This window comes from Morchella sextelata (assembly GCF_020137385.1).
Source record: "Morchella sextelata strain SCLS chromosome Unknown scls_4, whole genome shotgun sequence".
Lineage (NCBI taxonomy): Eukaryota > Fungi > Ascomycota > Pezizomycetes > Pezizales > Morchellaceae > Morchella > Morchella sextelata.
The window spans coordinates 1114147-1136230 of NW_025408619.1; the positions used below are offsets into that span (position 1 = coordinate 1114147).

At 51.3% G+C, this 22084-nt stretch overlaps 7 protein-coding genes across 7 annotated transcripts; 3 read left to right on the forward strand and 4 right to left on the reverse strand.

The window, feature by feature from the left end:
- Positions 1-2620: 2620 nt before the first annotated feature.
- Positions 2621-5619, forward strand: H6S33_010210 (uncharacterized protein; the record flags this gene model as incomplete). The annotated part of the gene is made up of 3 exons (XM_044841570.1): positions 2621-2725; positions 2848-2963; positions 3039-5619. 3 exons carry the CDS (start codon positions 2621-2623, stop codon positions 5617-5619), a joined length of 2802 nt encoding a protein of 933 aa, XP_044697353.1.
- A 2382-nt stretch (positions 5620-8001) lies between these two features.
- Positions 8002-8394, forward strand: H6S33_010211 (uncharacterized protein; the record flags this gene model as incomplete). The annotated part of the gene is made up of 1 exon (XM_044841571.1): positions 8002-8394. One exon carries the CDS (start codon positions 8002-8004, stop codon positions 8392-8394), a length of 393 nt encoding a protein of 130 aa, XP_044697354.1.
- A 442-nt stretch (positions 8395-8836) lies between these two features.
- Positions 8837-9730, reverse strand: H6S33_010212 (uncharacterized protein; the record flags this gene model as incomplete). Its single annotated transcript, XM_044841572.1, has 1 exon — positions 8837-9730. The coding sequence occupies one exon, from the start codon at positions 9728-9730 to the stop codon at positions 8837-8839; it is 894 nt and encodes a 297-aa protein (XP_044697355.1).
- A 316-nt stretch (positions 9731-10046) lies between these two features.
- H6S33_010213 (uncharacterized protein) lies at positions 10047-11214 on the forward strand (the record flags this gene model as incomplete). Its single annotated transcript, XM_044841573.1, has 3 exons — positions 10047-10463; positions 10727-10954; positions 11035-11214. 3 exons carry the CDS (start codon positions 10047-10049, stop codon positions 11212-11214), a joined length of 825 nt encoding a protein of 274 aa, XP_044697356.1.
- Positions 11215-13535: 2321 nt separating this feature from the next.
- Positions 13536-14510, reverse strand: H6S33_010214 (uncharacterized protein; the record flags this gene model as incomplete). The annotated part of the gene is made up of 3 exons (XM_044841574.1): positions 13536-13755; positions 13839-13916; positions 13999-14510. The coding sequence occupies 3 exons, from the start codon at positions 14508-14510 to the stop codon at positions 13536-13538; spliced, it is 810 nt and encodes a 269-aa protein (XP_044697357.1).
- A 662-nt stretch (positions 14511-15172) lies between these two features.
- H6S33_010215 (uncharacterized protein) lies at positions 15173-17198 on the reverse strand (the record flags this gene model as incomplete). Its single annotated transcript, XM_044841575.1, has 6 exons — positions 15173-15220; positions 15282-15418; positions 15470-15917; positions 15976-16321; positions 16382-16721; positions 16859-17198. The coding sequence occupies 6 exons, from the start codon at positions 17196-17198 to the stop codon at positions 15173-15175; spliced, it is 1659 nt and encodes a 552-aa protein (XP_044697358.1).
- A 2269-nt stretch (positions 17199-19467) lies between these two features.
- H6S33_010216 (uncharacterized protein) lies at positions 19468-20708 on the reverse strand (the record flags this gene model as incomplete). Its single annotated transcript, XM_044841576.1, has 4 exons — positions 19468-19798; positions 19854-20167; positions 20230-20285; positions 20390-20708. 4 exons carry the CDS (start codon positions 20706-20708, stop codon positions 19468-19470), a joined length of 1020 nt encoding a protein of 339 aa, XP_044697359.1.
- Positions 20709-22084: the final 1376 nt, after the last annotated feature.

Genomic DNA, 22084 nt, shown 5'->3' on the forward strand with positions numbered 1-22084 from the left:
GGGCTTCTCCACGGCACCTACAGAATTTACACTGTAAACAATAATACCACAATCCAAGCAACCTAGCCAGGTATCACTTTACAGATTACTATCCCCCTTCTCTCGCACTCCTAGCCACACCCGCAGTACTCTAATTCTATACATACCTAGAGCACAACCATGTCTAACACATCCTCCCGGCCCCGAAAGTAAAGGGTTCCCGGGACTATAATTACCCCCCGCCCCCTCGCTCCGTGCGATGGGATTGGAAGACATTTACGTATGACATCACGGGAGGAAGGTAACAGAAGACGGAGAAGCACACATCCTTGCAAAAAAAAAAAAAAAAAACAGCACCCCGGGATCCTGGTGATTCCCTGCGTCTCGGAGTTTTTTTTTTACATGCCGTGATGTATGTACTGTGTGAGCCTCATGTAGAGAGTGCGTAGGTACTCTGGAGTGGAGTAGAGTAGGGCGCGTGTATCAATCCTTAGATCTTGGACTGTGGCAGTCAGAGGAGGAGGCGGTGCGCGAGATGATCTGTGCCCCCAGCCCCTTCCTGGATTACGAAGCACGGTTCGACGCGTTTGAACCGCGTGTACCCAGCGAGCGATATTAATTTTTTTATTTTTTTGTCGTAAATTGTGCTTTTGTTTGGAATGATGGTTTGTCAAGGCGGAATTAGAACTGCTGCATGATGATACCCCCCAATAGGTATGTATAGGGTCGGGTTGAAGATCCGGCATTGATCCGGTAGTGGTTTCTTTCCCATCCCCCTTGTGACATGACAGTCAAGCGCGTGGGGAAAAGGAAGAAAGAAAGAAAGCAGGAAAATAAACAACTCTCCCAGCCTTTCTGTTTATTTTTCCCCCGTCTTCTTTCTTTTCCTTCGCGCGTTGGAGACCGCAATTGGTCCATGGCCGTGGGGAGACGTTAAATTATGGGACCCATGTCTATCCATGTAGCACGAGCATCAGCAGCAGCTCAAACCTGTCAATCAGTCAGTCAGTCAGGTTGCGCGGCGGCATTGTGCCACGAGCATGCCTTGGAAGGATCGCGGTTTGGCGCGTGTGTTCAAATAAATCATTTTTCCCTTCTTTTTTTGTTTTGTTCCCCTTTTAAAAAAAGTTCGTCTCATCAATCCAAACAGCTGCTGCATCCATGATACTCTGTCATGGAGATTTTTACCGGGTTCGAGCTGCAAAAATAGTAACACACCGCGCGGTGCGCCGCTAAAGTAATTTCCGAGATCAGCATTGATTGATTGACGGGCTTGTATCGGATTGCGTGTTTTCCAGTCCAGTGTGGCGTTACACTTGCTTGCCACAGCGAGGGAGGGAGTGTTTGTTTGGTTTGATATCTATGTCATGTCCAGCTGCAGTCGTTGTCGTCGTCGAGGGCCGAGGTGTTGTTGTTTGCATTGTATGTAGGCTTGTATAGTAGGTACTCGCAATGGTGGGCAGTGGGCTATGTTATTATATGTACCCTACATACTCTCTTATTGGAGTCTAATTTGACAGTGGAATTCACCATCTCCACTCGCCCAATTACTCCCTCGAATCACGAGGCTGGGTGGTGGGGGAGGAACGGACGAGACACCAAGAGTGTGATAAGCGTAATTAATTGTGAGGGCATCTCCTCAGTAGATAGTTGTTTACATTTCGCCGTTTCGGGTTCCGTCCAGGGGTACCTACGTTTGGCATTTGCAGCCTCGCAGCAGGCACATTTGCGGGGATGCAATGGAGGGGTTCTTCCCTGCTGTTGGCCCTGGTTGTGGTTGGCTACGCGGGGTGGGTATTACAAAGTAGGAGTAGGATTCGAACCCTCTCACCCTCACCTCCATCCCTCCCCCCTTGGCAATGATCGGTTGCCCGAGACAACATAACCCCAGCCTCCCTTGAATTCACAATAGAGTAATGTAGATAGCGCGCCACACTATTTCCCTCCCCCAACCGCTGTTCTGCTTGCTCTCTCTTTCCTCCTGTAGTCTCTCTTTCTGTCTGTCTGCCTGTCTGTCTGTCTATGTAATGCTTCCGTTGCCAGTGCTGCTACTGCTGCTGCTCCCTCTGGCAGCCAATTGTCGACGTCAACACTAGACAACCACCCACTCACTACATATCCTTCCTCTAACTATCGCACATACCCTCCCCCCCCCCCCACCCTTTACATCCTTCTCGAGTCTTGCTTGATTCTACTCTTACCGCATTGATTGCCTTTCCCTTCTTTTTCCCCTTCTTTACCACCTTCCTGCAGGAAGTCATCCGTCCAGACAGATCTTGCAGTAGAGACTAGGTACTACAACACTCTGCTGGTTGCTGCACGCCGTTTGTACTTGCTCTACGCTCCTAGTATACCCTTCTCGCTTTACTCTTTACTGCATCATTCCTCCGGCCTTTTTTCTTTTATTTTTACCTTTTACATCTCGAGCCTTTTTTTCAAGAAAACTGGGATTCCCTTAAATACGTCTTTTTACCCTCGCAACCCTCTTTTCCTCTACCTCCCTCCAACTTTGAACACATCCCTTCGAAGCTGTGTGGTTTTGAGTTTGGAAATAAAGAGACTTGCTGCCCGTGTTTGAGCAGCTTACCAAAGAAAGAAAGAAAACAAAAAAAAAAAAAAAACAGAAGCATAGAAAGCTAAGATGGTTCGGGCCGGGATAAAAGAAGCGCATCCCGCCGGAATTTGGTCTGATCTTTCAATAGATGGGCCGGTAATTGGTACACTCATTGTGGTTTTAGACAAAGCCGTAAGTACCCGGACCGTTATTCCAACCGCCGCCGTCACCGTGCTCCACCCCGTTTTTTGTCATTGGTTGGTGCCGCCTTTGGTTTTGGGTAACTCTGCTGACCTCGAGATTTTTTGCGATAGAAAAACTTGCCAAACCGGAAGAAAATTGGGAAGCAGGATCCGTATGCTGTTGCACGTCTGGGGAAGGAGGGAAAGCGCACGGATACAGATGTTCGTGGCGGTCAAACACCGCGGTGGTGAGTTTTTCTGTCTCGCAACAGGACTTCACTCGGGCCCGTGTTTGTTTCTAACGGGTTTATCTTTGTTTGTAGGGATAAGGAACTCCGATTCCCTGTGCGCAACTCACCGGATTATAGGAAGCTCAAGATCACCGTGTTTAACGACGATAAGAAGACCGACCTAATTGGCGAGTGCAGCATACGTCTCGACAAGATTCTGGTGACCGGCGGTGGAACCGACGATGGCTGGAGGGGGCTGAAGTGCAAGGACAAATACGCAGGAGAAATCTTGGTCGAATTGACGTTCTGGGACATGAGGCCGACGCCGGAAACGCAGAAGAGGACTGACGAGACATCGGTCGTTAAGCAGAGGGAAGTTGAGGAGAGGAGAAGGGATCCGATGAGGAAGCTTGGTGGAGCGCGAGAGATGGGATCAAGGGAGAGGATACCGAAAAGGAGACCGCTACCGTCAGACCCAAGTCTCTCGAGAGAGGACTTGAGTTTGCCATCTCAACAGTCTCAAGAGCCTGCGCGTGCGACGAGGAGGTCAAGGCATTCCCACCACCCGCAGGTTCACCAAAGCCACCATTCGGACCCGCGAGCTCATCATAGAGAGATGAGGGGTTCAAGACCAATTAGTTTCCCGAATAACAGAGGAGGAATCGCCATGACGCCTGCCGCTGTGAACCCTGGGAATGAAATTTATGACCCATATGGTCAACATGATAGCTATATTCCGGGTATGGATATGTTGGGTCAATACGACGAACCAGATGTCCGAAACGGTCATCAGACACCTCCTCCGCCCCCACCGTTACACTCGAGAAGTTATCAGGGAGATGGGCGCCATCATTCGGCGACAAATATTGCTACTCAGCTTGTCCTTCCATCCCAGCAGCAAAGCCAGCAGGGAAATGTTTCGGGTCACCGGAGACAGAAGTCTCTACTGAGACATTATCAAAGTGTGCCAGATTGGCAGTACTACCAGCAGAACAACCCAATCGACTCGCCGGAAATGCAGTTTGACCAGTATGGTGGTTCTTATCCCGGGCCCCAGAATGAGTTCCCTCCCCAGCAAGGGTTTGAGGAGTATGACGATCGACCCGCTCCTTCTCCAAACACGCACCATAATAGGCGCTCAAGACACCAAGAATACAACGGGATACGTCCCGAGGACGAGATTCCTGGTCTTTCGTTTGGATCTACACCTACCAGCTCACAGGCCAGTCTTAGGAACAATGATGACCCACCACCACCGCCGCCGCCGCCCCACGCCCGTAAGCCCGCTCCGACGCGTATGGAAGAACCTGATTGGCAGGTCAAGCCACTACGTTCGTTCATGGAGCAAAGTACTCCCGCTTACGACGACGCACACGCGCAAATGGCTGCTTTTGGTCTTGAAGAAAGAGCACCGTCTCGGGGCAGGGATATCCCGCCCAGTAGGAACGGTGTGCCAATTCCGCCCAGTCTCGTCCCTGGATTTGTTCCGGAGGAAGAGACAGAAAGAGTTGCGAGGGAGAGGAGATTGAGCTTCAATGAAGCAGCTTCTGCTGAGGTTGCTGCTCTGCTTCATCTCAATGCATCTACGCCACACATGGGGGGTCAAATGCAACACGTATCCAGCAAGAACTACCATCGGCCTCAGGTGGAGGAAGTCCAGGATGTTGCGCTTTATCAACCGCAGCTCTTACCAGAAGATCAGGTTATTGAACGAACGAAGAAGCAACGGCCAGCACCAATGGTCAAGCCGATGCCAATTCATGGTGAAAGAAACGCGGGGGCCATGGCTGAGGCGACTACTAGTATCAGTAAGAGGAATTCAATGATGGTTGCTCCCGAGAGGAAGCCGGTACCACCGCCCTCACCAAAGCCCTTGGAGGGGCTTCCATTTTCACCTGACTCCTTCAATATTATCAACCCTGGCCCAGCTGTTCAAGCAGAGTCCAAGAAGCCCAAGAAGATGATCAGTCCTGGTACCAACCGTGTTCTTGACGCAACTGATATTCTCCCCCCTGAGAGCTTTGCACCGGAACCAGAGCTCAAGAAGCGCAGCCCGCGTCCTCCTCCACAAGTTCCTGCTAATCACAGGAAGGAGAGAGTTCTTCGCAGCTTGAGCCCTCTCCCGCCAAAAAAGGCCGAGAGATTGGCTCTACCTCCCCCACCTCCTTCTGTGCCAAAAAGAGAGTTCGTAAATCCCAACGACAGCGCAGTCGAGGCCCCCAGAGACAGGGAGCGGGAGAGGAAGAAGAAGCTCAGGAACTCGCTGAGCATGGCCCTCGTCCCAAGTAACAGTTCGGGCTCGAGACAGGAGGGTACTAGCAGGAACCGTCACTCCATGGTTCCTGGAGCCATGGTAATGTACAACCCCCAGAGCGAGAGGGAGCAGCGCCGTCAAGATATGGACAGGAACAGAGACTCCCGGGCTCTCGTCCCTTCAAAGGGTTATGAAAATTACGGATACGAAGAGCCAAGATATACTGGAATGGAGGTCGCCTCATATGCACCTACCTCAAGAGCATCGCGTGCCCCCACCTCAGGGCCCCCAATCCCGGCGAAGATCCCAATCCCAGGCGGAAATGGCCAGTTAAGCAGGGAGGATTACTTGTTGAGCCAGGAGATGAGTATGATCAACATCGGGTCTACGAACCTGGGTAGAACCCGTAGGAGGTATTAATGCTGCGACGTTGCCATGGGTTTTTGCTTTTGTTCTGAGTAATGATGGAAAAGACGGGATGGGTCGGTGACCATGAATGTCGCGATAATTGAAGGGGGCTTTTTCTTACCATTTTTTTTTCTTTTTCTTTTTTCGGGGACGAGTGATTTACCATCCCTATTTTCTTTCTCTTCTTCTTTTTCTTATTATTCTCTTCTTCTTGGTTTTTGATTTTTTAGCAAGAGTAGCGGGAATGTCGGTGCATGGGTCATACATGCATGGATACTAGCATGAAGGAGTTGTATTTTCTGTTTCGAGTTGTTTCGGCCATTTTTGGGGGTGCGGGGTGTGGGGAGGGAACGGGAGGGGGGGTACTTTTGCATTGTACCAATATCTCATATCATTCATCATTCCCCATCATATTGTTACTGTTACTGTTACTGTTCTATTTTCACTGCGGCGGGCATATATGGCAAGATACCTATCCGTTAAGTTACGTTGGTCTTTTTTTTTTTTTGTCGGCTGAGTCGATTCGATATATCTGTATCCTTTTTTTTTTGTTCTTTCTCTCTCCATTCTGCATGTCTGCTTGATTTTTTTCGTGTGTGCGAATTGAGTTCCTTCCCAAATCCTTACGTTGTATATTATTATGTAACCCCCCCCGGGCGCCCGCCCCTCCCCTTCTGGATATGAGGCATCATACAGGCAAGGAAAGCTTCAATTAAAGCGTCAGAGACCGTCGTCTCGTTCTATCGTAACAGAAATTCAATAAAAAAAAAATTGTTGTTGGATCAAAATCGCCCTTGTCGTTGTGAAGAAAAAAAAAAATTCTTGGCAACCCAACCGCAACCAACCAAAAAAATGAGGTGCTTCCCCGGACAGGCTTGAACTGTCAACCTCTCGATTGCAGAAGAGACTAGTCCCCTTGGTTGGAGGGGGGGATTCTGTCTCTGTAACAGTCGAACGCGCTAGCCAATTGCGCCACGGAGAACTGCGGGATGGGAGTGCTTGGCTGCTTGGTAAGCCGCAAGTATAGCACAGGACTTCGGGAGAGGGGGCGAGTGATGGGTAGTGAGAGCTGTGGATTCCACTACTTTACTTTATGGGGAAATGTAGTGTGTCCTCGCTTCTCGGAAGATAGTAACAGAGACCCAAAGTGGCGTTATAGTTCTAGTTTTCACCCCCCCCCCCGGGGGGGGGGGCTCTCTCCCACCATCCCGGACCTCACCCTACCACCATCGTAGATGCCGTCCAGTTAAACTCGCGTCCTGGGGTGCTTAAGACAGCAGATAACTCACCCAGGTTTCCCAGCACAACCGGGGAAGAAGGGGGACTACACCGCCAGGATAGTCCATGGTCAAAGTTCCTCCCCCCGGGCCTACCAGGGTGGGGTGGTTCCTCTTGTTTGGTTTATTGAGAATGCTTTGCGGCGAGATGCAAGTGCGGGGTAGTGGATTGGGTTGTTTGTTATGTTTCGGCCTGGGAGTAGGAGTAGGGGTTGTGGGAATAAGCTGGGAGGAAGTTGGGGGGGGGGGGGGGAAGCACCTGCAACTTTATCCCAAGCGAGTGATAGATCATGACCACGAGCAACCTTGTCACCCAACCAAACACCGAAACCGAAAAAAAAAAAAAAAAAAAAGGGATCAAAATCCGAAGACCCCCACCCGCCTCCTTCCTCGCTAATACAAAAAAAGCCAACCAAGCCCAAGCACCCATGCCAGCTCCAGATCCACAGATCAAAAGAGTATATTCAAGTATCGACATCGGCAGGATTTGAACCTACGCTCGCGAACGAAACAGATTTCTAATCTGTCGCCTTAACCACTCGGCCACGATGTCATGAATACCGGTCGCCGAGTCACATTGTATGACACAAAATCCCGATTGGCCGGCGAAACCGTGCTGCATCGGGAGTCACTCGATGACGTAGTGTGGCCGGTGCCGATAAGGGTCGGCTTCGGCAGCCGCCGAGACGCGGCGGGGGAAGGGAATTGGGCGGTGGCTTTATTTAAATGGGCCTGCCTGGGGCGCAGTCGGTCAGTGAATGAATTGAGTGAACTGAGAGAATTGAAGAGGAGAGAGAGATCGAGTGTGTGTGTGTGTGTGGGAGTAGGTATCATACATGCAGCCAGACGGGTAGATTGTAGATTCCACCAGCACACCATCAAACACGGCCCGGGAGATCGAGAGCATATAAACCCCGCCACCCCCCCCCTTCCACCACCGCCCACAATGCCCCCTCCCCCTCCCCCTCCCCCTCCCCCTCCCCCTCCCCCTCCCCCTCCCCCTCCCCCTCCCCCTCCCCCTCCCCCCGCAGTACCCCACACAACCAGCACACCCAACCCCTCCACCACCACCACCACCACAGCATCCTCCCGCCTCGCCTCCATCACCACACACATCATGAGCACGCCCACCCCCAAACCCGCCGTAACCTGCCACGTCCTCAACACCAGCACCGGCAAGCCCGCGCCAGGCATCCCCTGCACGCTGTCGCGGTTCCTGAAGCTCGACGACGGCACGCCGTCGTCGTCGTCGTTCGAGGTTGCGCGCGCGCTCACAAACGCCGACGGCCGCGTGGCGGCGTGGGAGACGCGGCAGAAGGGCGCCGCGGGGAGGTTGGCTGTCGAGGAGGGGTTTACGTACAAGATTCGCTTTGAGACGTGGGAGTATTTTGGTGGCGAGACTTTTTTCCCCTATGTGGAGGTGGTGTTTACGGTGAAGGATGCGGGGCAGCATTATCATATTCCGTTGCTGCTGGCGCCGTATAGTTATACGACGTATCGGGGGTCGTAGAGGAGGAGGAGGAGGGAGAGGGGTTGGATGGTTGGATGGAGGAGGATGGGGGGTGGGGGAGGTTGGAGGTTAGAGGTTAGAGGTTGGATGGGAGGGGTTAGATGGAAGAGAGGAGGATGGGGATTCTTAGGTTGGGAGTTGGGGCGCTTTTGTAGCGTGGAGGTGTCAATGATTTTTTAGTTGTGTTTGCTTGTGGGATAATATTGCTGTCAATGATTAAATTGCGTTTGCTTGCCGGATATGTGCTGCCAATGATCAGTTGCTTTTATTTGTAAAAACCCCCGCGCAATCAATCTAGTCAATTCTGTCCGACATCAATAGTCAATTCCATTCCTCTATTAAATACAAAGTAGTTCTAGTGATCTTTTATCCCATTACCATCAATCTAAGCTCTCCCAGTAGTATCTATATACCCCCTCATCCCCCCCCCACCAGCCCAGCCCTAACTCCCCGCCTCCTTCTTCTTCCTGAGCGAATTATAATGCTCCCCCAGCCCAAAACTATGCCTATAATACCCCAACCACACCTCGCCGCCCTCGGCCCCCTCATTCATCCTCTCCACGCCCCTCCCCTGCGCCTGCACCACATTCACCTGCACGCCGAACGCCCTCGCCAGCGCCAGCGCCTCCGCCTGCCCCCCCCACTCCGCCGTCTCCCCCACGCGCCGCACATGCTCGCCGAAATCCCCCTCGATGAACGGCGCAAAGTCCGCCGCGTGCCCCCCCATGAACTCGGCGCAGCGCCGCCGCGCGGTGCGGTAGTCCCGCGCCCCCGCGACCTGGTCCGCGAACGCGCTGTAGAGGCAGTGCCCGTCGGGCGCGATCTCGACCTCTGTCAAGCTGAGCGACCGCAGCTGCGAAGCCATCTGCGTCAGCTCGAGACCACGCAGGTCGGGCTGCGCGCTGGCGGTGGCGGCGGCTTGGTCGGCGGCTTCGGCGAGTTGGGCTTTGCGGCGGGCGAGTTGGGCTTTGCGGCGGTGGGGCTTCTTGGTGCTGGGGGCGGGGGCGGGGTCGGGGTCGGGGTCTGTACTGGGGGTTGGTGGTGGTTCTGAGGCTGTCTCTGTCTCTGGGGCTGCTGGTTCTTCCACTGCTGCTGCAGCTGCTTCGTCGTCTTCTACTTCTTCTTCCTCTCCGAGGTTCCCGTCTCTACTGGCACCACCGGGGTTCTCGAGCTCCGCGACCTCGCGCGCGTGGCGCCCCTTCAGCTCCCGCTCGAGGGCTTCGCACTCGGCGTTGACGCCCTTGCGCGTCTTCTTCGTGGCCGCCTTCTTCTTCTGCGTGGTGCGCGAGGTCAGGTCGCGGAGCTCCTTGCGGTGGCGGGCGAGCAGGTCGTCCATCGCTATCTCAATTGCGGTGTTTTGGGGTATCGTGGGGGATGATGGAGGTGTTGGGTCTCTTGCTGACTTTAAGGCAACCCCCCGCTGCACAAGTTCCCAACCCACCCCTAACCCTGGCAGCAGCACATGCAAGGGAGCAAAAGGAACAGCATGGAAGCGCTGTGAGCCTCTGTGAACCTCTGCTGGCTGCGTCTGCTGCTGGAATGATATCACTTGATGATATCACTGCCCGTGTACTGCATGTAGAACAATCAATCCCGAAATATAACACTGCAATTCCCACGTTCAAAGCCCATACTAGATCCAAGTCCCAATCATGGTGCTATTCTACGACCTCTCCGCCAGCCACCACCCCCCCAACGACAGCAGCACCACCACCACCACTCGCAGCACAGTGGCCTGCGAGGAACGGCTCAACAGGGAGCACCCGCTGTCGCGGCTGCTGGCGGCGTACCCGTTCCTGGCGGGGATGGCGCAGTGGCTGGACCACACGGATCTCGAGAACCTGAGCGCGGCGTGCTGGCAGTTCCGCGAGAACATGGGGCAGTACCGGCGGGGGCTGTTGCGCGCGAGCTTGAGGTGCTGCAATGATGGGGCGGGCGCGGTGGGGGGTGAGGAGGGGGGCGAGGGAAGGGAGAGGGGGGCGCATGAGTGGAGTAGGTTTAGGGGTGGGAGTAGGTGTGTGAGGGATATGGTGGCGGGGTGTAGGGGGTGTGGGAGGCCGTATTGTAGGGTGGGTGCTTTTTTGATACAGCCTTTATTTTATACTGCTTTCTCCTGCGCCCTCTCCTCTCTATATATACTTACCTGACTATATATAATATCCATATACCACTCCCACCCCCCACACCACCCTATCTCTCTCTCCACATATATATATATATATATATACTTATCCACCTGAGTATATATATAAAATCCACAACCCCCCCGCACAACCCCACCTCCCTCCCCTCCACTCACAACCCCCAATAACCAATAACACCCCACCCCCAGAACTGCGTCCACAAGCCCTCAAAAGCAACACTCGACTGCCGCTCCGTGCCCCCCTGCCTGTCCTGCGGCGCCCGCCCGCCGCACCCCACCACGCCCCCGCCCTGCACGTGCGACAGCACAACGTGGATCTGCCAGGGCTGCGTCGACGCCCGCTGGTACGTCGGCGGCCGCCTGTGCCTGCTGTGCCACGAGAACCCGACGAGGGAGCTGTATCGCTGGGATTTGGTTGTGAGTTTTTCTCTCTTGCTCTCTTTCCCTTTTTTTTGCTCCCTTTTTGGCGGGGATGCGGGGGTTAATGTGGGTGCTAGGGGAAATGGGCGAGGACGGTGTGTACGTGGTGTGATGGCATGGTGTGGAGCGCGAAGGATATCAAGGATATGGAGGACATGGAGGTGCTGGGGACGCTGGAGGGGCTCGCTGTCTCTACTGGCGCTACAACAGCGGGCGAAGAAGAAGGCATAGATACTTCTCTTGCGTTCTCTTTATAATGCCCTGTAGTAGTAGTCAAAAGTAGCAATGCATTTCTTTTCTTTCTTTCTCGGCCTGCCATCACAGTGAGCAGCAGTAGTGGTCGTAGCCGCCGGAAGAAGGTTGTGGGGAAGGCGAACAGCAGGACATCGTGGCCGAGTGGTTAAGGCGACAGATTAGAAATCTGTTTCGTTCGCGAGCGTAGGTTCAAATCCTGCCGATGTCGTAGACAACTCGGGTCTCTCTTATAGTCCATTGCGGGCTTGTGGGTGGGTCTGTTGTTGCTTTTTGGTCGCTGTTTTTTTTTTTTTTGAGACTGGGGTTTAAGGCGCTGTTATGGGGGTTTACGCTTGGTGATTTTGTTTTCAATTGTCTGCAGATGTTCTACATATGCTGAGAGAGAGGCTTGAATCTTCGTGGGCTTTTGTTCGGGGGCCTGTGGTGCGGGTTCGTGATGGTGGGTTGTGCCGTGTTTATACTAAGGTCGGGCTAGCACTAGCTCCCGCTGACAGGACCAGGATAAAACTCTTCAAGCCTTATTTCTTTTCTACGGCCTAGCCTACGCTACATGACATACTTCGAGCCCAATCCAAAAGAGAAAGCCCTTTGCGAAAGAAAAGAAATAGACTCGTTCATGGATACTCACTCGGTAGCCGCATCATATCCCATGACGCGCGCGACCTGGGACTGGGAGACCTACTAGCAGTACTTCCTCGGTCGTCACAAGATCTGGAGTGGAGAAGTGTTGGGTTTCATGTAGTACGTTGTATCCAGGAGGGAGGGAGGGAGGGAGGGAGGGAGGGAGGGTTTTGTGGGGATGGACTAGCTTGTTTGTGTCACTTCATGGGTGCTCACTCGGTGGCCGTATCAGTTTCTGTGATGGGCGTGGGGGGCTGCTTGGTTGGTTTAGTTGATCTGGTTTGGCGGAGTTAGTGCCTACATTATTGAATTGGCCCTTTCGTGGGGAGAGATCCGTTCATTGGAGCTCACTCGGTACATAATAGTAACCGTATCATTAACTGTGATGGGGCGTGGGGGCTGTTTCGTTAGTTTCGATTGAGATGGGGGGGGATTGGGGGGCCTTTAATTGGTAGGAGTAGGCTTGTTCATGCGCGCTCACTCGGCGGCCGTATGGCATGGTGACACGTGGGATGATTGGTTAGTTCTAATACAGGAGATCATTGGGCGTGGGGGACTTCGTAGGAACCTATGGACCCGTTCATGGGCACTCACTCGGCAGCCGCGCATCACTCCTCATGGCGCTGTTCTAGTAAATAGCCTGAGAGTATAAATCTCGAGCTCGAGCCGCAGAACGAGCAGTGGTTCTCAAACCCCCCTCCTACCACAACACATGCCCTGGCTATATATACCTACGCCCAATAAAAACTGTAGAATACCACCGTTGGTGCCAATCCCCCCCGTGTGCCGCTTATGATTCGTCTCTCTTCCAATAACAAGGGGGGAGCCTAGAGGAGCGAGGATCTAACAATTGGAGCTTGGAACAACCCCCCCGACACCCCCTTGTACGGGGATGATACTTATGATCCTAGCAGGCATAGGTTTAACCTTACCACGAAGAGCTGTTTACACCCGGCTGAGTGCTTCTCTGATAGTGAACTGGGAGGAAAGAACCGTTCAGTGGTAGAAAGTGTCACCATCTGCAGTCCGCCTGTTTCCCCAACGGGCACGTACTTTAGTGTACCTATATGTACCCGGCCGGCCACCGCAGACTCTACAACCCCGTGCTCATCACACCGTGGCTCACCCCGCTTCCATCCTAACTGTGACACAATCAACGAGTCAACAACAACAACCCCGCCCAACACCCCACCCGACAACCCGCCCACCCACCCACCGCCCCGCAAAACCTACAACACGATCATTACCACCTTACACCTTTTTGTAAATTTCAATTATTACATTCTACCAACCAACCTCCAAGACATCGTGGCCGAGTGGTTAAGGCGACAGATTAGAAATCTGTTTCGTTCGCGAGCGTAGGTTCAAATCCTGCCGATGTCGATACTCGAACAATCTTTTTTGATCCCTGCCTCTTCTTCATCCGATCCGGTTGAGTACTTCAAGTGGTAGTTAGCATGTTGAAGAGCGGACGGCTCGAGACAGCCAGCCGGCGGGAGGGAAATGATTTTTCGGTTGATAATTTTTTTTTTTGATTTAAGGTTTGCACTAGTCTACTTTGGGCCATATAGTGTCGATTTCAATTGTCCCTGCCCGCATGCGGCCGACTAATTGCTATTGTAGTGCCAATTGCTACCAAATAAAAGACAAGCACCCGCTTATACAATAACCATATCATACACATCATTACCCCCTCCTCACACTACAACTTCGGACTCACAACCCCGCCACCATCCACCGTGATCGTCGCCCCATTAACATACGCGCCGGCGCGACTGGCAAGGAAGAGGCAGCAGCCGGCCACGTCCTCGGGCGTGCCGATGCGGCCAAGCGGGATCGACGCCTCGATGTGGCTGCGCATCTTCTTGAGGGTTGCCGCCATCATTTTGCTTTCGAAGGGGCCGCAGGCGAGGGTGTTGACGCTGTTGGTGGGGTGTTAGTTATGGGGGAGGAAGGGAGGGGGGAGGGGGAATTTGGGAGGAAGGGGGGGGGGGGGGGTAAGTACGTGATGTTTCGCTTTCCGAGATGGTGCGCGAGCACCTCCGAGAGGTGGTGGAGGCCCGCTTTGCTGGCGGAGTATGCACTGCCCGTCACGCATTAGCACCCCCTTACACACCACACCACACCGGCACCGGCACCCCCCGGCCGGGCAAGACAGAACTCACAAAGTCTGCAACGCCGGCACCGCAATCCCATCCACACTCCCAATATTCACCACCCGCGCCGGATCCCCCACGACGCCACCATCCACCCCCTTCACCGCCCCGCGCTCCAACAGCGGCGTACACATCTGCGTAAGCGTAAACACCCTCTTCAGATTCAGCGTCAAGACGCGGTCCCAGGCCGCCTCGGGGTAGCTATCATATCCCTCGCCCCAGTTGCTCCCCGAGTTGTTCACCAGCACGTGCAGTTTCTCCTCGCGCCGCCCGAGCTCCTGCACGAGCGCCTCGCAGTCGGACAGCTTGTAGAGGTCGGCGGGGATGGCGTGGGCCGTGCCCGGGCCGAGGGCGTTGAGCGAGGCGCAGGCGGCGGCGAGCGCGGGGGCGTCGCGGGAGGTGATGTAGACCTTGGCGCCGTTTGCGATGAAGCCGCGGGAGATCATGAGGCCGATGCCTTTGCCGCCGCCTGTGATGAGGACGGTTTTGTTGCGCACGGAGAAGAGGGTGGGGATGTCCATTGTGGGGGGGGTGGGGGGGGGTTATCTGGGGATTATGGGGGGGGGGGAGGGGAATTGGAGGATTTGAGGGTTATGGGGGGGTGAAGCTGTAATTGAGGTTGAAAGTGGATATAGCTGCGATTGGGGGTTGCGGGTGCTGTGTGGAGTGCGGAGAGTTATCTACTACTTAGTACTCGGCAGGTTCTGGCTGGCTGGCTGGCAGCTGAGCTTTGGGGTGCAGCCGAGTACCGAGGCTTGTGCTCTACACAGCAGCAGCAGCAGCAGCACACCTAACCCTGCGTGCCGAGCACCGGCTCTCACTCTCACTCTCACTCTGCAGCAAAGTGCACTTCGGGCAGCTGCAGGCGGTGGTGTCACACGAGTCGGAACGGCGGGCAGGGTCAGGCAGGCATTAACATTCATACATTCATCTACACTTCACGACGCAGCATGCAAATATCATACAGTAAGGTATTAAAACGAAGAAGAAACCGCTAATGAGGAGAGGAAAACACAGAGTCGTAAGCAATCATAAGAAGACTTTTTAGGAAAAAAAAAAACAATAAACATAACCAAACCCGACCCTCCACTCCATCCCTCACTCTATTAATTAGACTAAAAAGAAAATATATATATATATATATATATATATTCAGAAAAAGGTCCCTTCCTCACTCTGGCGATTAGTTGAGGTTGTACTTGTGCACCTCGGCTCTCCACTTGGGACCAAACTGTAGGAACGGGGTCGGTTAGCTTTCTGCAATCGGTACATGACTGAAATGGGAGATTTACCTTTCGCATGATCCACACAGTGCTCAGCGAACACAGTCCCGCCAGCGAAAGAATGGTGAACAACCACCCATTCCCAATGGCGACAATAAGTGGCTCCGCAACCACACCTCCAATACACGCACAAATGTTCCTTATAACTGCACCGCATCAGTGCCCGCATTCAAATATGCCAAAAGATGTAAACTCACAGTTATTCACCGCCACCGCCGAGCTCGACCGCCCCGGCACAAACTCCGTCAACATGGTCGTCGATGCCCCAAACACCAACATACTGCCGAATCCGAAGAACGTTGTCCCGACCATTGGCGCCAGCCAGTAGTATCCCTGGTTCACCATCCATCCGTAGTACAGAATTGCACACGGATACAGCATGCCCGCGATCAGAACATTGATGCCCATTCGGTCCTCAGGCCGGTATTCCAAGGGTGCGTCTTCAGGTATGCCGGATTCTAGGCTGGCTGCCGCGCGGCGTTTGTGGGCGGCACGCTTCATGATGGTGTCGGACCAGCGGCCGCCGACTTGGGAGCCGGCGACGTAGCCGAGTGAGGGGGGGATGTAGAGGAGACCGACGATGATGACGTGGAAGTTGTAAGGTGATTTTGAGAAGGTGGTTTGGATGGATATGTTGAGGACGTACTATTCAGACAACCGGTTAACAAAGTTTCTAACCAAGCTGGTGGGATGGGAGACATACCAAACAGGTAAAAGTCATACTGGCATAGAAGACAGTCAAAAGAACTGGTGGGAACTTCAGATATCGCAGAGACTTGAGGGGATCGATGAATATGTGTCTCGCAGTCACAGTCCATTCCTTGGCCTTCTTGATAGAGACTCTGGACACGCTTCTTTCCAGCACATTATCACCCTCCTTTTCCAAAGAAACCTTTGGCACTGGCTTCTTTCGAAGCGTCTCCGGGAGACCAAACAGCATCATGAACCATAGCACCACTCCGTAAATGGCCAGGAACCATTGCGTTGATCTCCACCCAAAACGTCCTGTCAAGGCACCACCGATAACGGGTGAGAAAAGTGGACCACATCTTTTAAATCCACAAATATTAGTAACAATTCTTGAAGGAAGTAGAGTTGATATCACATACAGAGGTCCCAGATAAAACCATCCCATGGCCCTCCCCCGCTCTTTCACATCCCAGATATCAGAAATAGTGCCGGCACCAACAGCTTGCATACTACTGGCCGATGCCCCAGACAGCACTCGGAATGCAATGAGCATCCCAATATTTACCGAAACAGCAGAACAGACTCCAAAAATCGTAAAGAGGGCGAAGGATATTATATAAACAGTCCTACGTCCACTCCGCTCAGAGAGTGCAGACCACCAGAGAGGGCAGATGGCCATAGCAAGCATATAGAGAGCTACCGAAAGATTGGTGAGGGATTGGGTCGAATGAAGCTTCTCGGAAATCTCCGTCAAGGCAGCTGCGATTCAATCATTAGCATTGGCTCCAATTCAATATCCATTATTGCAATTCAAAACCAACTAGGACAATTGAAACACCTAACTCCCGAGGAATTATAACAATTGGTAAGCTAGAAAAGAGATTATGTAAACTTACGAAACAGGATAGTACTAGCCATTGGCGCGGCGGCCCCTCCGGCAGCGACAAGGATAGTGATAAAGTTCTTAGTTCCTGTGCCATAGTCCTTTGGATTCTCAATCTCCGCCACCAGCCCAAACCTGCCGAGCATTCCTCTCCTTTTGTTCCTGGGAATGACAATCGAGGATTTCCCCGTGACCGTTCGAGCTACAGGAGCTTCTGTTTGCTCCTCCCCCTCTGCATGCGGAGTTGACTCGGAGATTGAGGAGGAGGATATCACGGACTCGGTGTAGTCAGAAGCTGGTCTGGAGGTTGGGGGTGGCTTTTCGCCCATATCGTCTGAGTGGACAGGCGCCATTGTTTGGTTTCGCCGGTATCAAATTTGATGTCGCTCTTGGAGGGTCGTGGAGTATAATATTAATAAAGTACTATTGTCTCTTTTCCATGAGAATAGAATATTTGGTGATTAATCACAAAAAATAAAGAGACCAAGAAACCAAGAACCAATTCTCCTTAATGATGATAGGCCACCTAAAAAGAAGAAGAAGGAGAAGAAAAACAGCTCCATATAAGTAGTTTCCGTAAACCCCTTCATAGAATAGGTACAGTCACATAACCTCTCCGTAATAAATTGGAAATCCTGAGAAGAGGGCCCCTAGTTGATAACCTCGAAAAAAAATTCTTGGCCCTTTCAAGGTGCCGTCTTTGCCGAAGACCTTCCCCTGGTAGATAACCTGCGTAAACCACACGTTTCCGGTAATCTACGCCACAAGGTCATGGAGTTTGTGCATGAAGAGTGGATTTTTTTTTTGAGTGCGATTGTCGAGCTTGGGGGATGATATGTAACCAGGTCCCATAGCTCAATCTTAAATGGTCCATGATCGCGTGCCCAAACCTATACTCCAGATAGCATTGACAGGTATATACAGTCTCACCTAACTACAACTGTAGTATGCGGGTATGTACCTGATACATACAGCTCGACGCCCCCATTGATAGTGGTTTGTTATCATTTCATGATAACAGCTCCGTAGATGTAGGATCTGCTTGTCTAACTAAGGTAACGTCATCCAGATTCTTTAACTCGGCTGTTCGGCTGTTTTAAAAAGACTGGTATATCTGAATAGCAAAAAGGCATTCGGTTGAGATTGCCGCGAGGAAGGCGGCAAGCTGATTGCCCCTCTTCATCGTTCATGTGAGTAATAGCTTTTGTTCAAGAAAGCACTTCTTTGTTCGACCAGCTGCGTTACTGCAAGGAACAGCACAATTAACATGGAACAAGAGAGTCGAGATGTATGGGTGACTCTGGCCCCAATTGTGTCACGGCACAGAGTACATACAAATGTATGTACCTCCAGGTACATGTCCTCCACAAGTTGTCACTCACTCACTTCCTGTCTTAGATCTGATCAAGGAACGTCGAGAAGAAGCAACCCCAACCCCAAACGTCGATCTACCCGGCTTTACCGAACCGAACCGAGCCCTAAGACGTCTTGTCAACGGCCGCGTGAATGACCGGAGTTGTCCAAACAACCCTTCAATCTACAACCCCATTGGCCCAAGCTCCAGAATGGTTAGAATCCCGGCCCGGTGATCAAAAAAGTCGAGTGTTTCCCCCGGCCGCCTGTCTCAAGCAGTGGCCTGAAACTCTGTTTCCCCTCCGTGTGGAGGGAGCTTTCACAAACAGATCCGGTCGAATCCTTGATTGATGTGGCGTTGGTCGTGCCCTGATTGATCCACGGCCAGGGCGGGTGTTTGTGTGCGGAGGGCCTGGAATTGATGCCTAGATGGAAGATGATTCTCTGAAAGGGAGGTCGTCCCATGATCTGGATGCACATACGCGTATCAACTGAGCCGGTATATGCACTAGCTGGCTTTAAAGGTCCCGATATTAATATAATCATTGACAGTGCTGTGGAGTACATATATGTAGTGTAGGTATACGTATAGTACATACATGCATCTACATCCTGGCCCTTTGAAAGAAGGTGTGCATGTCTCAAGCTACTAATCGCTTGAGCAAAGATAATAACGTTTATTAGTTTTATCGCTGCCTGCGATCCTAGTATAATATAAACTACAGACGTCTTGATACTCAAGCTGGGCATAAAACTACATATTTCAGAACATGTCTAATGTAGTTTCAACTATTTTTTAAAAAAACAACCGGACACTACACAATTTTTCGATCGAATCCAGGCTTTAATCTTTCGGCCAAATTGCTTAGAATAGACCAATCCACCTTCGATCGAAAATTCATTGTTGCTTGTCACGCTCGCATCACGCATCACGCCCGGAATTCCGGCACTGGCACTGTCAATTTCAAAACGCGAAATTTTCATTACCCCTCAAAAGAAAAGAAAAAAACTTCCTTGAAGATTAGTATGGTACCGCTAGAATTACTTCCTTTACGAATTACCGAACTTGCATCACATCGTTTCCCAAGTTCCGGGTTATTTACATAGGCTAGGGACGAATGCTAGATGAATGAACTGAACTACAGATGTGCTATATTGAGATTACAGTAGCAAACACATGTATGACTCCTTCTATCTCGTAGACGCCTTGGCTAGGTAGCACAATAACACAAAAACAGAAAAAATGACCACCCAGACCCATTATTGCCCTTATTCCTCATCCACATCCTCTTCTGGGGGAATGAATGGCTCGACAAGCATCTTTGAGAAGCTCTTCAACTTGTCACTGCCACGCACTTCCTCAACCAGTAGAGGGCACTTGACAACGTTAAAGTCCTCGTATAGCTCCTCGATCTGTTCCAGGTATTTTTTCTGCATCTTCCTTCGAGCATTGCACTGAGGGCAAGTTGAGCCCTTCTGCGGGAAAAGAAGCTGATTGACGACAATGCAATGTGTGTCGATTTGGTAGTTATTGAGTTCCTGAATCATGCGCTCGGTTTCGTAAAGTGAAAGGAACTCGGGAATGCACACACAGATAAAGCTGTTGGTTTATCAGGTTAGTCACAGACAGTTACCCTTAGGAATACAATACTCACGTTGTAAGATCGGGGTCTTTAAACTGCTTTGAGACCTCGCCGATAACTTCTCTCATACTCTCCATCTTTGCCATCATTTCCTCGACTCCGCCAGCTCCACCTGCCTGGGATCCCAGGATCCCGCTAAGCATTGGCCCGAATCGCCCGCTCAGCTGGGAGATCTTTGAGAGAGCCTTCTCGAGAACGGTTGGGAATTGAAGGAAACGTAGTGTGTGACCTGTTGGGGCGGTATCGAAGATGATGGTAGAGTATGAGAGAGATTTAACTTGTTTTAAAACTTCGGCAAAGGACATTGCCTCATCCACACCAGGGATCTAGAAAACCATTATATGTTTAGCTCGATTTCTTCCATATAAGCAGAGTTTGAAATAAATACACTAAAAGCCAAGTCTTGCATCATGCTCCCCAAAGGATTTGCTGCATTTCCTTCAGCTACACACCACCGGCTTCGTTAGTAAAAGTCCCGAACCAGCTCTATCTTCATCTACAATCCCTGGATGTTGCAGAAACTTATATGGCACAGTATTATATCGTACCATTCTCTATAAGCTCCTGAATGCTTCCATTGGGATCAATCTCCATCGCACTCAGATTGTCGAACCCATCGACCTTTCTCGCCTCTTTCCCAAACTTCTGGTTGAACGCATCACTCAAGTTGTGCGCAGGATCCGTCGAGATCAGCAGGACGCTTTCGCGCACCTGTGCAAGCTGAATGGCGAGCGAGCATGATGTTGTTGTCTTTCCAACACCTCCCTTGCCTCCAACAAAGATCCACCGTAGTGACTTCTGGTCAAGTATAGACTGGAGAGTGGGTTCGAGAGGGTCAAGATCTGCGTCGATGCTTGCAGCTGCCATGATTATCTATACCGGATATGCGATTGTATAGGAGTCGTGTTTTGGTGAAAGGTTTGGGGTTTATGCTAGGGTATATGGTTGTTGGAGATAATCTAGTGGGAGGGTTGTCGTGGGGCAGCAGACGTGGCAGATCAGCGCGGGCTGTGACGTGACAAATTCAGGACTTGTGGCGTTTTGCGGCTCACCATTCAGTGTGTCAGATTTCAGTACCACTTAATTAAGCAAAACTTGGTAGGAAATCGCTAAACTGAGTGAAATATTACAGCTAGGCAAGCAGCAATTTAATGAATGTCCTGGTTTGCTCATTCGCCATTGACCCAGGTTCGCCGTTGCCCCGGAAAATACTGTGAACTAAGTGCTGGCAATTGTAAGTTAAAGATGCCACCTACCTTTGCACTTCTAAGGTACGGATCTTCGTGTCTGTTATGCGCCATGCACGATCCTACGTGTACTTCTCATCTGACAGAGCCCACCCACAAGCTGAGAGATATCAGATACATTTTCAATAACCTCATCCCATTCGACACAACCCGGGTACACTACATCTCATTAATTATAAATCCTCTCTCCCGAGACTATTTATTGGGTGTTGAGGCATGCATGGAAACCGATTATAGAGTCAGCGCTGGATCCCAAATTCTGTCAACCATGATTGAGAGTGTTACACCAACGATCGTGGTGACTTATATGTTTGTTCTTGTCCAGATCTGTCAGTTGGGAAAAGAATTCATCGTATTCATCACTGGCGTTCTCATAATCCTCCAATCCTATGCGTCAGATTACAGCGTTTTGCATAATATTAACCTCAATCTCGACGTTTCAAACAACACCGCACCCAGAATTTACGCTGATAATCAAGATGACCATACGTTAAACGTCGCTTTCGAACCTATACTTGAATTTCTTTTCTCCTGGTTATATCATTCGTTTTGGAACTTAATTCTTTACTTCCTCTTTGGAATAGTAGCTCTAAGTTTATGGGAATCATATAGGACGCATGGCTACAAGTATCTCTGCCGCATTATAATTAGGGACTTGGTTTCATTCACAGCATTCACATTTTTCGCTATATCAATTCTTGCAATGGTTGAATGTTTCATACCGGATGATGACGCTTTGAAGTTTTATGTCGGAGTACATCGTGGTGAATGGCCGATTGAGAGCATGGAGAGGAATTGGTTGGTGGTTTTTGGGAGATGGCTTTATCGGGTATAACGTACGAGACCTTTAGCTCATCTGTTGTAAGGACATACCTACAGTTATACCGTGAATCTATTTCACAGAGGTAACAGAGTTGGTAGGTTATGTTTAAGTCAAAGGAGGCACTTATTTTGAAAAGAGCCAGTCAAGTTTAGTTTAAATATTGTAAAGCAGAT